This window comes from Malus domestica, chromosome 14 (assembly GCF_042453785.1).
Source record: "Malus domestica chromosome 14, GDT2T_hap1".
NCBI classification, from domain to species: Eukaryota; Viridiplantae; Streptophyta; class Magnoliopsida; order Rosales; family Rosaceae; genus Malus; species Malus domestica.
In genome coordinates, this window is record NC_091674.1 from 6,718,648 (window position 1) to 6,732,680 (window position 14,033).

Genomic DNA, 14,033 nt, shown 5'->3' on the forward strand with positions numbered 1-14,033 from the left:
AGTCATTAAATATTGAAATTTTACGCGTCTTAACAAATGTAAAATGTCAATGAAACTACTCGATAAATTATGGAATTGGATGGGTGTGATGAGTAAATACTAACTGGGTGTTGGACTCGTTGATCAAAATATTACAAACATAACGATACTGGGCAGAGGGATTGGAACTCGGGACCTCGAGTAAAACGGAAAATGCTCTTAACCAACTCTTACAAACGAAAGAATAATTTTAAATAATAGTATGGGCAATAAAATACTCTAACAGTTACATTGTTGAACTTCGGCTCTTGTATTTGGGGCTATACATATCCACACACTATGACTTGGGAGCTAATTCAAATAATGCTCTCAGAGGTCTAGAGTATAGGGATTTCCCTAACCTAGTAGTTATGTGGGTTTAGCTGCTCCAACATTCAATTCAATTTCTTCGTTACCAACTTCTGTGCCTTCACTCGGGTTTCTGACTCAGAAAGTTGCACGTCAGATCTTAGGAACTTCCGGATCAATTGGATGAAGAATAAGGAAAGATATCTCCATTGCAAGCAAAGTGCATCCATCTCAAAAGAAGACCTGCATTACCGCTTGGAATTATCTTGTCAAACAAGGAAGACGTTCTGGGGGTCCATGCATAAGGGAACTTAGTTCAGTGGTCGTCTTCCTCAGTTCCAGGGCAGTACGACAATAGTGCCTCCGTTGATTCATACTGAAATAAAGAGCACGGTTCATAACATGACCATCAGAAATGAATTAATAGCGATTCACAGTTGCAAACAAGTTATTTCAGCATAAATTTTATTTTGGAATGCAAATGATAAATACGCTCACCTGGCATCCACAAAAGAGGCAGTACCTATGTTCATCTCTCAGTTTCATCAATATCTCATGTAAATCCTGCAGCACAGAGCAAGGATAACTAATAAGTCAACTTTCCCGAGCAATATCAAGCAACATAATCACAGCATGTCAAGAAAAGGAGCGGAAACATTGCACCCAACAAGTCTTAAAAGACTTGACTCAGAATGAACCGTTTTCAACCCATATGCAATTACATAACAAGCCTACAAGGCCTGGAAACAGACCTAATGCCTGCTACACAAACGACGAGAATCTAGCAAGCAAACTTTAAAAAAAAGAAATCTGGATGCTATCAGCCAAGATTTCCCCAATTTATCTCTTGGTGGTTAAATTTTTAAGAGATGAAACCCTCACATCTAGTTACTACGTATAATGTTCTTTTAACATGTCCTCAAAGTTTACCCTAAACACCAAAACATGAGACTCCACTTGAACATTAAGCTAGATAATAAAAATTTGATTCCTAAGGTAAACCAATGCCACACTCAGCAAGACATGATTTCAATTCAACATTCAACATTATATAACAGCCACAAGAGTGCAAACAAGAAAAGGACAATATTAACTTTCTTTATCATGTTATCTCATGAAACTCAAAGATGACTGGACTTGTTCTCAGAATTTCTAATTCATGAGAGATGGAACTAACTACAACGTAACCGAATAACGTGACACAGTCTTTCATAAATACCAACAGAGTCTCCAAAAGACATGAACTCTACGTAACCATGAAAGCCTCCTCATACTAAAAACTGATACAGAACAACTGGAGAAGCAAAGCAAATAGTATCAGGCTTAAACAAACTTATTTCTTGGATGATAATAGAAGTACACTGTCAGATAAGACTTTGACATCAATTTGGAGGTATTATTACACTTTATCTGCACACACAATCTCAATCCACCCATTATAATATGCAGAATTGAATTTCACATAAGCATATCTAATCAAGCATCTTTCAAAATAGTTCAGCTATAAAAGATAAACTTTGGAAATTAAAAAAAGGGATGATTTGATTCCGATACAATTTTTGCAGCCTAGGGACTTCCAACGAATCTGTACAATTGTTGCAGCTTGGAACTGCAAGCCAGGGCACTAGAGTTTGACAACCTGATACTATCAAACCCACTAAGAAGTATCAGTTCATATGCCAATTGTTAAGAATCTAATTCTAATGCTGGGCTTTGAAGACTAGATTCCCAATTATTATGCCAATAATTTCACAATCAAAATTGTATAATAACGAAAGATCGGGCACTTGTATCCTTCCTTCTTGTCCTACTTAGCAAAAACTTACAATCTCTGCTTCCTAGTCGACTTTAAATTTCTTGGGAGAGAATCTATTTTGCACAGCTTAGGAATTCCTCCATCAAACAAGACTTTGTCTGATTACTCTCTGTTGAAGCTTTCTTGGCTTTCCGTACATTTAACACCCATGTGCTTTTGCCTCCAAGACAATGTCATGTATCAATTTAAAAGAACATTTCAACCTTACAGCTCCAAGGAAGTGCTTTAGCTTCTTTACATTTGGGTACTATAAATTCGGGATTTCAAGTACACATTCAGCGGGAAATAGTTACGTTTTATATATACAATGCAATTCCCATTGGATGAACACTGTAAACAGAATTTCTAATTTGCATTGAAATCATCTAATTTAAGTTCTTGGCTATGCTTGTCAACTATGCCTTAGAGCTAAACTCAGTCATACATACATAATGCATAAAAAAGATGCTCATTTAAACACGTTATAGTCTAAGAAAACACATACAATTCAAGAAACATACCTCTTCTGTAATTTCTTCTTCTTCCTCTTCCTCCTCTCCCCCTTCCTCTTCCCCGTTCTCATTCTTCTCCGGAGGCACAACTTCCTTATTCTCCAATTGATCCAACGCCGCATGTGCCTTCTTAAAATTAACCACAACTCTCTTGTTCCGCCACTGTGACTTCTGCCTAGACCCAAACTCCTCCATCATAGCCTCCTCGGTCCTCCTTTCCGCCCAAGTCCTTATCTCCTCTCGCTTCCTCTTCTCCTTATGCGGATCCTCCCGCCCAATCCCAGCCCGTGAGCGCCGAATGTCAATCTTCACCGGCTCAGCCTGGCCCAAGCCCTCCTTACCAAGTGCGGAACCCGGGGTATACCCCATTTGCTTCAAAAGTTTGAATCCAATGTTGGATTGTGGAATTGGAGCAGTCTCTATTTTAGCCAACGTTTTCTCATCCTCTTCCTGTTGCTTTCGCTCCCTATCGATTTTACGTTGTTCTTGCCAGTTTAGCAGTTTAGATTTTTTGTTCGAGGGTTGAAAATTACTTGGGTTTTTGGTATTCAAAATCTGAAAATATAGATAGATAAGTAACAGTTCGAGATTTTGTTCACCAACAAAACCAAGAATTAGCTTAAAACACACAAAACCCATGCTCCATTTGGATGTACCTAATCCTTTGGATTACCCAACGCCCATTTTAGAGATAAATTGGTTGACAAATGACAATCCCAGAACTAGGTTTTATGATTCTTCCGCGTTATTTTCTAGGGAACCAAACAGAAAATTAAGCTTGCAAGCGTACCTTTTTGGATGAAGCTTTTGGAGGGCTGGTGACTTCTGGAGTGAGGAACTGAGAGAGGTCGCCCATGTAATCATCTTCTTCCGCCATAGCCAGAGAGTTGTCGAGCACGTTCGCCAAGCAAAATCAAAACCAGTAAGCGATCTTGAAGGATTTTCGTATTATTTTCTTCCTTTTTCGAACATTTAATTACTATAGTACCCCTTGAAACGTTTGCGAATAAAATTTCGTTTTCTGTAACTATAAACAAGGGCAGATTTAATAATTATTCAAAAAAAAAAAATGACAACCAGTGAGAATTTACGATTGTTCACTTCTTTCTTATTTGAAGAGACTATGAGAAATTTTACTCCGTCAGTAACAATCTCACCATCTCGGAACAATCTCCTTAATGTTGTTGAACTAATATCTTTTTAAAATGGTTAGCATACTTAAATTTTTAAACATTTTTTTTCTGCACAAGGAGCTGAATTTTACTTATTGATTACATTATTGACAAATGTGTCACACCATAGAAGACATGAAAGAAAGTGGTCAAGTAAAATAAAAACCGTAAACTCTGAGCAATAACATGAAATTCATGAACACCTTTAGATGTTAAAAATACAAAATAATATTCGAAATATATAATATTCTGAAAATTTTAACCGTGAGATTTATAATACAAAAACATAAAACCAAAATGTACTAACAATTAAAAAGACTAAAATATCCGAGATTTCGGAGCAACATAGAAAATTAAACTTCTGCAGGCCCAATACTTTGGGCTTGTGCCCGGCCTTTTATTTAGGCCCAGTACTCCAACAAACCCCAAGAAGCGGCCCCCGCGAAGAAACGAAACCAAACGGCTTTGTGCCTACGTGGACTCCAACCACTCAACGACTCGTTAAGACATTCTTCTCTCTCTCCTCTCTCTCTCTCTCTCTCTCTCGCTCTCTGCATCCTCCACAGCACGCATTCCAAACCCTCTCTGCTCTCTCTCCGTACCCGTTGCTTCCTCCACACGTACATCTTGTCATCTACAAACCATAGCTTTTCTGCACTTCAATTCACAACTCCGACGTCGGTTTCGTCTCCAGAAATGTATTCTTCATTGCGTTTCGGTCATTAATGCTGTCTTTCTTCGCACTTTCTGTTCCGTTTGGTTGCCAAGAAAATGCGGGAAAATGAAAGAAAATTCACTTTCGCTTTCAGTTCGTTCAGGTTATTCTGACGGTTTTCCTTCCGGTTGATTGCTGCAGTTGGATTCTTCGAGAATATGGCCGCCAAAAGGAGTGTGTGCGTGTGCTTCGCCGTAATTTTCATCTCGTCGGTTCTGGTTTCCGGCGCCGGAGCATTTACCGATCCGCTTGACGGTTAGTCTTGATTTTCTTCCTATCATTTCTTTACTTGTTGATTTTCTTGGCGTTCTGTATATATGGAGTCTTGTCACTGGAAAGTTGATGAAGTTCGTTGTTTTGGAGGTCCGTTATCTCCTGTTTGGTTGCCGAGAAAGTGTAGGGAAATTTGAGAAAGGCTTAGAGAGATAGGATAGAATCCGAACCTATAAACTTTCTGTTATGCTTGACGATTATATTAAAAAGGGAAGAACGGAGTGTTAATTTTAATTTGTTAATTTGAGGAATAGAAGTTTTAGTTTTCCAGGGATTTATCAGTAACCAAACAGAAAGGTTGGAAACTCCTACAGTTTGCCGTAATTTCTTTTGGATAGAAAATTGGGCGACCGCTTTGGCGGGAAAATAAACAGAACTGTCGTTTGTGAAAACGACTTGTCGTTGTAGATACCGTATAGAAATAGGAAAATGTAGCAGTCTTTGTGCTTTGCAGGGTATTGTGGTCACTAAAAATCGAAATAATGGTTCAATTTCCTGTTTGGGTGCTAAGAAAATCATGCAATTTTTTTCCGGAATACAATTATGGTTCTTACGCTAGATTTTCTAGGGAACCAAACAGGAAATTAACAAACCCAGAACAAAAGTAAGTCTTATGGTTCTTAGTACTTACCCTAGATTTTCCGGGGAACCAAACATGAAATTTACCTCATAATTGTACTCTGTGCATTGCAGTCACGGCTCTTCATTATTTTTACCGGGCCCTTAACAACCCACAGGAGCTGAAGGGGTGGCGATTGGATGGAGGGGATCCTTGTGAAGAGTCATGGGATGGAGTTTCATGTTCGGGGTCCTCTGTGATATACCTGTAAGTAATGCAACTCTTCCATTCACTATATTATTAACTATGTGCAAAACTTTAGTTTTTCTTTGATCACCTTAATAATATTGCAGCAAGCTTCATAGTCTGAACCTTTCTGGATATATTCCTGAGGAGCTCTACAGTTTGTTCAACTTAAAGCAACTGTAAGTGATACTGACTGACCATTTTGCGGTCTTTTTACTTTGAATACACAAGTGTTGCTGAATCTAAATATTCATCTGGTTTCTTCTTCTTAAAGGGATGTTAGTTCCAATTACATTGTGGGTAAAATTCCTTATGTCTTGCCCCCCAATGCCACCCATATGTAAGTACGATGTTAGCTCATTGCCGCATACAATTCTTTAGTTAAATTCCACAAATTGGGTTCTCTTTACTCCCTTCTAATTTTTATAATTCGGCACTTGTAGAAATCTGGCATGCAACTATTTGACCCAAAATATTCCTCATTCTTTACCTACCATGAAAAGTCTCCGATATTTGTGAGTAGCTTGTTCCGGACTGTTATCTTACTGGTTTATGGGTTCTTGGTTATTCTGCGATAAACTGAAGTGTTCCTTTCTTCCAGGAATCTAAGCCACAATTTGTTATCGGGACCTGTTGGCAATGTATTTACCGGCCTACAAAATTTAAGAGAACTGTACGTTTCTTTTCACATAGTTTTTTAATGTTGGATTCTAATTTCTGAGTGAAACTGAAATAAGGTTCTAGCTTTGATTCTCTAAGTTGATGTGGAATAAAATGTCATATAAAATTCCCACAACTTTTAGTCTTCTGTATTGGTATATCAGAGGTTTTGACTTTTCTTTTATCTTAAATGAAGGGAAGCAGAGCATAATTGTCATTTGATGAAATTATCTGTTTGATATTTAAAATATTGTCATTGGACAATATCCCTTTCTTATTTGTGAGTTTGGTTTATGCAGTGATTTGTCATACAATAACTTCACTGGAGATCTACCAAGTTCTTTTGGTTCCATGACAAATCTCACTGGATTGTGAGTTTTCATTCCTTTCCGCCCGCTTGCAGTGTTTTACGGCTTGGTATAATGTATTTCTGTAGTTACATGTCCATGGGTGCATCTGCAGGTTCTTGCAGAATAATAAATTCACTGGATCAGTTGCCTATCTAGCCGAGCTTCCACTAACTGATCTGTAGGTTTCTACCTACCTGCCTTTAGCAGCGTTTTGCATTTAGTTGATCTTTTTTCCTTTGTCTTAATTTCTTGCTGGCACATTTTCTGTTGGCAGGAACATACAAGATAATTATTTCAGCGGCATCATTCCAAATCATTTTCAGTCCATACCAAATTTATGGTAGGTGATCAGTTGTGAGTACTTCTCCTTATTTGCCTGCAAAGAAAAAAAGAACTAAACATTGTAGATTTGATTTCCTTTCAGGATTGGGGGTAATATTTTTCATGTAGGGGATAACTCTCCACCTTGGGATTTTCCTCTGGAAACACAGGCAAGTTCTGTCATACAAAACATTCCTGCGCCCCCTGCCACCCCCGCCACCCCAGCCACCCCAGCCACTCAGTCAAGTGCCATTGAGAAGAATCCTCCCATGAAACTAGGAGGACACAAGAAGAAAAGGATGAGTCCTGGAGGAATAGCTTTTTTGGTTGGTGGAGGCACTCTAGTGGCATCATGTGTGGCACTTTACATTGCAGTTCGCATTAATCAATCCCGCACACAGAGGCTTATAATCTTGGGGGGAAGTAACAGCTCAAGGAATTCACTCCCGATAAGAACCAGTGCCAGAGGTGAGTTCTCACTCACTTGCACAGTGATAATGGATATAATGTTGAGTAAACAATCGAAGTAGACACATACACACGCACACCCAAACATCATAATTACGAAAAAAATTGAACTGGCTGGTCGGTGTAAAGTTACTGAAATTTGGGATTGATGTTAACAAATTCTCCTCAATAGAATGAAACAAAATCATCAACAGCCCTGAAATGTGGTACTTGCCAATCGGATTCAATTAAGGAGTATTCCTGTGCTAGTGAAGTCCAAAGAATATTTAAATGAGCCAACTGTTAAGACTCAATCTCAAAGTTCAGAATATTTACCAGATAACATATGGTATCATCTCACTGATTAGTTTCATTGTAGCTTTAATAGTGAAAACTTAGGTGATAGCATCTGTGTATGGTTTGTCCACATGGTGTTTATATATGAGTTATAAAAACAGACAATAGACATGTGAAGTTTTAATCCACTTCGTGTGTTTTAATCTTTCTTTCTTCCAATTTTTTGTTTCCTCCTTTGGTTACAGATGGTTCTTCTATTGCAGAAGAAAGCCCACCAATGTTTCCCTTCAGGTCACCAATGCTACTTCCAAGGCGACTGGCTCCAGTTTACCATAGCAAACTGCAGAAAAATACTAGAAGAAAAAGTTCCTCTGATAAATACAAATACCCAGTGAGAGCAAAACGTTACACTGTGGCAGAGCTTCAATTAGCTACAAACAGCTTTAGTGAAGAAAACTTTCTGGGCGAAGGATCTCTTGGTTCGGTTTACAAAGCTGTGTTTCCTGATGGCCAGGTATAAACCTGAAATAACCTTGGAATAGTTATTTCCACCTTATAGAAATAAAACTCCTATGAAACTCGGTAGAATTATTTGACTGTTATACCTTGATTACAGACGTTGGCTGTGAAGAACATCAACATTGTAGGATTGTCTTTCAATGAAGAGGAACAATTCTTGGATGTCATAGGGACTGCTTCACGTTTAAGGCACCCAAACATAGTTCCACTTGTTGGCTATTGCATAGAGCACGGACAGCATCTTGTTGTCTACGAGTATGTTAAAAACTTATCCCTTGATGATGCTCTTCACAGTGATGCTTACAAGCCTCTGTCTTGGGGACTCCGTCTCCAGATTGCTCTTGGTGTTGCTCAAGCTTTGGAGTAAGTATTCTGTATTTTTCTCCCTACAAGTTCATAATTCGTAATGAAACGTGGATTAATATACTAGAAATTTGAATGATATTGACTTCCAAGTTCCTAGGTAAATAATTGATGCCTTCTGTGTGGGAGAATATAGTTATCCTCGTTACTAATTTGATTGGTTTTTTTTTTTTTTTCAGTTATCTGCACTCTACATTCTCACCTCCAGTTGCTCATAGCAACTTGAAGAGTGCCAATATCTTACTTGATGAAGAACTTGCTCCTCAAATCTGTGACTGCGGACTTGCAATTTTGAGGCCACTTACAAGCAATAGACTCAAGCTAAAGGTATATCTATGCTTTCATAAACCAGTACTAAATTCCACTAGAAAGCATCATTGAAAGTTTTATACTTCCTATAGAACAATTGGTAATAACTGGAACCAATAAACAGCTTGAGCTTAAGCTGCTTAAACTAAATTCTCATTGATATTGGATGTAAACAGGCTTCGGAAAATGCTATCGGTGACACTGGCTACATTGCACCTGAGCATGGCCAACCGGGAATTGATAACACAAAGTGTGACATCTATGCCTTCGGAGTGTTGCTTTTGGAGCTATTAACAGGAAGGAAAGCTTTTGACGGGTACGTATGGTTCATGCCCTTTTTTCTCATTTCTCAAAGTTATTATTGTCATGTTTCGTGATCATGGACATATTCGGCTCGTTTATCATGTGTAGTTCAAGACCAAGGGAGGAGCAATCGCTGGTGAAATGGGCTTCATTCCGGCTTCATGATGTTGAGAGTCTGGCTGAGATGATCGATCCAGGCATTGAAAGGACATTTTCCTCCAAGAATCTCTCCCAGTTTGCTGACATTGTCTCCCTCTGTATCCAGGTACAAAGCACATACCTCAAATTATGCATTGAGATAATCTCTGTCGTCTTAGGGAAGTCGGAAAAGAATAAAGGATTCAGATTTTAAGAAGTGATTTTGTTTAACTTGTATGTGACAACGTTTATTGGTGGGTTTTGTTGTCATTGAAACATGAACAGCCTGTGAAAGAATTCCGACCGCCTATGTCTGAAGTTGTGGGATCGCTAATAAGACTAATAGAGAAACTCAATGCCATGGGGAAAGGCAATGGAGCAGATGACCCGTTCGAGAGATCATTCCGTTCGATCAACAGCCAGTTCATGGGCTCACCTACAGTGAGCTATTTGTCCATTTGACAAAGCCACCGGTACTCACAAACCAAATCTACAGCGTCGATCGGATCGGATGTTTGCTAAGGCGTTCCACTCTACAATCAGCTTCTTTTAGTTCTGTATATTCTTTTGTACAGCCCTTCCTTTCATGCATTGACATATTTGGCGGTCTTTCTTTGCCTTAAGAAAGCAAAGGCCGTAATTCTACGAGCGCATATAAAACAGGAATCAAGTTACCGAAAAAAAGATAATAAGGAATGCTTTGATATGATAAGAACCAAACATCTCATTGTGTAAACGGGTCTTCGATTAAACATGTATTTTCCTATGCATCGTATGCGACACTGGGCATTGATGATGTCTCCAACCACATTAACACGTTTTAACGTCAATTTTCATCCCCTTATGCAGTAAGGCCACTCGTCAAAAGAGTATTGATCTCCCCAATTATGTTAACAGGTCTTCCATCAAACATCGATGAAAGGGTGCTTTCACACAGTTTCTTTAGTTCACGGGTTTTTGTAAGAGCAGCTTCCTGCAATTGAACCACGAGTTAGTGCTTTGTGCCAAAAATTCAAACCGAATATAACAAAAAAAGCGAGGAAGTAAATTGAGAAGAGGTGGCAGTTTTCCACACAACATGAGCTCAACTTGATAGAGGTGTTGGTTATTAGTTAACGCAAAACTTTCAACAATACAACCGGCTAACACAAGTAGATTAAACACGATAACTAAGCCTGTTTAATCGGTAGTGTAACTTGACAACACAACAAGACATGAGCCTATTGCCACACTTTAATAAAGAGACCTCAATCTGAACAGTACATTGCTAGCTTAGGAGTCACCGAATACACCCACCACAAGTTCTCACTGTTTCGTTACGTTTTGTTCTGCAAAGAACAATTAATGCAATGGTACAACGCTTAGGGGCTTAGAACACAAGTCACACTCAGCCAGTATTAATAGTGATACTTGATACAAATTGCGTTCCAAAGAGTCACACTCTACAGCCCGTACTAACTTCTCGAGTATGCACATTTTTCTGAACTTAGAAGAAAATACTCAACTAAAGAGCCACAACACTCTTCACATGCATGGGGCATGTGCACGATGGCACACACAGAGAAGCATGGCTTTTAATAGGGCCAGAGACCCAAAAGTTAGACAACATAAAATGACGGATTGTTGTGTAATCTGAAAAACATTATCAAAAGCTATCAACAAATACGTCACCTGCTTAGGCCAGGAAGAAGATAATGAATTCTGCAATTCCATGCGTTTGCCAGCTATGCCATTCAGACTCTCTTTCAACTTAACTTCATGGTGCTTCTTTTCTTCCAATGAGCTCACCAATCTGTCTAGAAACCTGAAATTAAGGTTGACATGAATTAGTATTCTACTTCAGTTCACAGAACAGAAACAAAATAAAAAAATCCGGGGTTCCAGGATAAAGGTATGGCTACTTAAGTATAAATTAACATGCTAAATGATACAGCTATAACAGATGAGAAATTTGCCCTGTACCTATTCATTAAGACCAAACAAAAATAAAATTATCAGAAATAAGATTAGCCAAATCTAGAGTTGCAACCAGAAGAGACATAAACCTTAAGATGAAAATTATACTCAAAATATTTGGTATTACCTTTTGGAGTTGAGAATCATAATCAAGTCCCGTGTCTTCCTGTTTGTCAGCAATGAAATAGCCGAGGACACATCAGACAGCATTGTTTCGATGGCATCATGAGCATATTGCTGCAGCACAAAGGGAGCAGCAGCCTGAACTTGATGTTGCAAGGACAAAGTTTCCTCATTCTTTAACTCAACTAACCGCTGATTTAAAAAAGCTTTGACCTGATAGTAGAAGATCAATATAAAACATCAATTCATGAAAGGGAAGCCCCATGATGAGACCACAGATATCAAACGGGAACTAAACAAAATGGAGCAAATAAATCCAAATGCAAGAATATGAAGAAGTGTCATATACCTCATTCAGATCATCAAGAATCTTGTTCCTGTACTCTGTCTCCAAAAGTTGGCTCCTACCTTCCTTGATTTCAGTTGTTTGAGTTGAAGTATCAAGAGCAGATGTTTGATTGTCCATGATTACATTTGACAAATTGATATCATCAATCATGTCAACCTGGGGAGTTTCAACACTAATATCCCAAGATATCTCTGATACAGAGACCTCTGGGGTCGGATCAGACTTCACACGTTCATTTGCAGAACTCTGCACCTCACTCGCATTAACCATTTCGTACGGACCCAAACCATTACCAGTATCATCTGTTTCCTCCACCGTACCAATATCCCAATCAATCTGGGAACTTTCCACAGAAAAATCCCAATCTATACTATCTTCATTTATTTCGACTGCTGCATTGTTTATCTCATTGTTGCTTGATTGAACATTCCCGGAATCAACCACCTCTGAGCCCACAGGGACATTCAATGATGGGGGATGTTCACGTACATCTTTCAAGTTTGTCAACACATCCAAATATTTCTGTGATCACATTCACAAATAACAGAATTGATTTATCATATTAGTCATAATGATCTCAACTTTCCATCAGCGTCTAAAATCAATAAAGTAAGCTAGTATTCGTATAAGGAAACAGATTATTTCCTTACATCCTTTTCTGTGTGAGCATCTCTGACAAAGTTAGAATAATACTCCAGAGCCTTTGACATAGAATCACCATTTAACACTCCCAAAATCTTGCTAAATGTGCTTGGAAGTGATTTTGCAGTTTCTAAAAGCTCTGACCTCACGTTTTTTCCCTGAAACAAGAACCGATAGGCAGATACTATTATGCATCAGATTTAACAAGGAAAACCTATCAAACCAATTTAGAAAACCATGCGCAGGGAGGTCCAGAATATGACCTGTAGTCCAAGCTCTTGGCAAGCCTCTACATACTTAGCAGCCGATAGAGCTGCACTTCTCTTAATATCAGCTTCCTTGTGGTCTAGTTCTGCTAATTGTTGCTGAATCTTTTGCACCTGCTTTTTCTGATACGGACTTCACAACAAAGACCAACAAAAAAGAAATCAATACAGATCACATTCGCGTCAATGAAATACCCTTATTATTTACCCAAAAAATAAATAAGTATCCTAATACTATTCTTATCTTGAACCAAGCAACCAATGGCAATGCCACAAACTTACATCTCATAGTTCACATTTTGCACCATTATCTGAGCAGCCTCGCCGAGATATACATAATCCTTCTCAAATGAACGTACAATCGATTCCCAAGCACCCTGCCCAAACAAAACATAAAAACAAAAAGATTTAACATTGCAAGTAAAGTAGGTAAATTTACAGAGGATAAAAATTTAAAGAGAGTGTCAAGTTCTCACAGCAGCACCCGATAGCCGGCCGAAAATATTCCGACTTTCTGGAGCTGACTTCACAAGAATATCATATATTTGTTTGGCCTCTAAGTAACCAATTCCTGGAAATTGCATTCCCAGTTAACAAATTGAACCGAAATTACAAATTTTTACAGAACCCAATTCAAATTTCAATCATTTAATCACAATTCACACAGGTTAAAATTTGAAAAACCAACCATCAGATTCCAAGCTATGGAAATAGGGATTGATATCTTTGGGAAGACAAGCGAATTCCTTTGAAATTCGAGCTCTCACTGCCGCCAATCGTTTCCTCCAATCTCCCGGTATTCTCTTCCGATCAACCAGCCATTCTTCAATTCAATCCCAGCGTAATTAATTACCAAACCTAAATTAAAGTTTGAAAAAATTCTCCAAAAATAAATGGAAAAAATTTTGAATTGTGATGGTTTTGTGTACCTCCGAGACGAGAAAAGGTGATGTCGATTGGGAGCTTTCCAATGTCGTCGGGCGTCGGCATTTTCCGGGAAAAGCAGTTTGTTTTCTCAGAATCTCAGGTTTGTTTTTGATTTGAGAAACGAAGGGAGTGATGGACAGAGTCTGAAACCGGTGCACGAGGTTTTACGGATTAACGGGTCAGGTCAAGGTGAACGAATCGGTATCTATTATTATTAACATGGTCGGGGCCCAAAAGCAACACACCAAGGATTGCAATATACAATTTAGTCACCGGGTTTATATCATAAATGTCCTGAAATTGACTCTCGTCATCAAATCAATGTAGTGCCTAAAAATATATGTCATAAATCAATGTAGTTATTCCGTTACAATTCTGTTAAAAATTATATTAAGTGCTGATGTGGTACATAAATGAGATCCACAAGATTTACGGATTTTTATCACAAATGATCATTGAAATTG

At 38.5% G+C, this 14,033-nt stretch overlaps 3 protein-coding genes across 4 annotated transcripts; 1 reads left to right on the top strand and 2 right to left on the bottom strand.

The window, feature by feature from the left end:
• Positions 1-181: 181 nt before the first annotated feature.
• LOC103454266 (uncharacterized) lies at positions 182-3,593 on the bottom strand. Its single transcript, XM_008393865.4, has 4 exons — positions 3,425-3,593; positions 2,644-3,189; positions 826-891; positions 182-703 (listed from the first exon to the last, which is right to left on the bottom strand). The coding sequence occupies exons 1-4, from the start codon at positions 3,509-3,511 to the stop codon at positions 644-646; spliced, it is 759 nt and encodes a 252-aa protein (XP_008392087.3). The 5' UTR covers positions 3,512-3,593; the 3' UTR covers positions 182-643.
• Positions 3,594-4,353: 760 nt separating this feature from the next.
• Positions 4,354-10,160, top strand: LOC103454338 (protein STRUBBELIG-RECEPTOR FAMILY 2). Of its 2 annotated transcripts, none has more exons than XM_070812532.1 (17): positions 4,354-4,504; positions 4,663-4,776; positions 5,488-5,620; positions 5,707-5,778; positions 5,874-5,939; positions 6,043-6,114; positions 6,201-6,272; positions 6,559-6,630; positions 6,722-6,787; positions 6,884-6,949; positions 7,034-7,398; positions 7,920-8,188; positions 8,291-8,556; positions 8,736-8,883; positions 9,042-9,181; positions 9,277-9,433; positions 9,592-10,160. In XM_070812532.1, exons 2-17 carry the CDS (start codon positions 4,680-4,682, stop codon positions 9,766-9,768), a joined length of 2,238 nt encoding a protein of 745 aa, XP_070668633.1. In that variant the 5' UTR covers positions 4,354-4,504; positions 4,663-4,679; the 3' UTR covers positions 9,769-10,160. The 2 variants fall into 2 exon arrangements, with proteins under 2 accessions (XP_070668633.1, XP_070668632.1); XM_070812531.1 differs by having other exon boundaries at positions 4,371-4,504; positions 7,938-8,188; positions 9,592-9,944.
• On the bottom strand, positions 9,978-13,824 carry LOC103454265 (CDK5RAP3 protein homolog). The gene is made up of 10 exons (XM_008393864.4): positions 13,572-13,824; positions 13,331-13,465; positions 13,119-13,213; positions 12,925-13,019; positions 12,640-12,775; positions 12,385-12,534; positions 11,735-12,256; positions 11,390-11,598; positions 10,978-11,110; positions 9,978-10,279 (listed from the first exon to the last, which is right to left on the bottom strand). Exons 1-10 carry the CDS (start codon positions 13,630-13,632, stop codon positions 10,148-10,150), a joined length of 1,668 nt encoding a protein of 555 aa, XP_008392086.3. The 5' UTR covers positions 13,633-13,824; the 3' UTR covers positions 9,978-10,147.
• Positions 13,825-14,033: the final 209 nt, after the last annotated feature.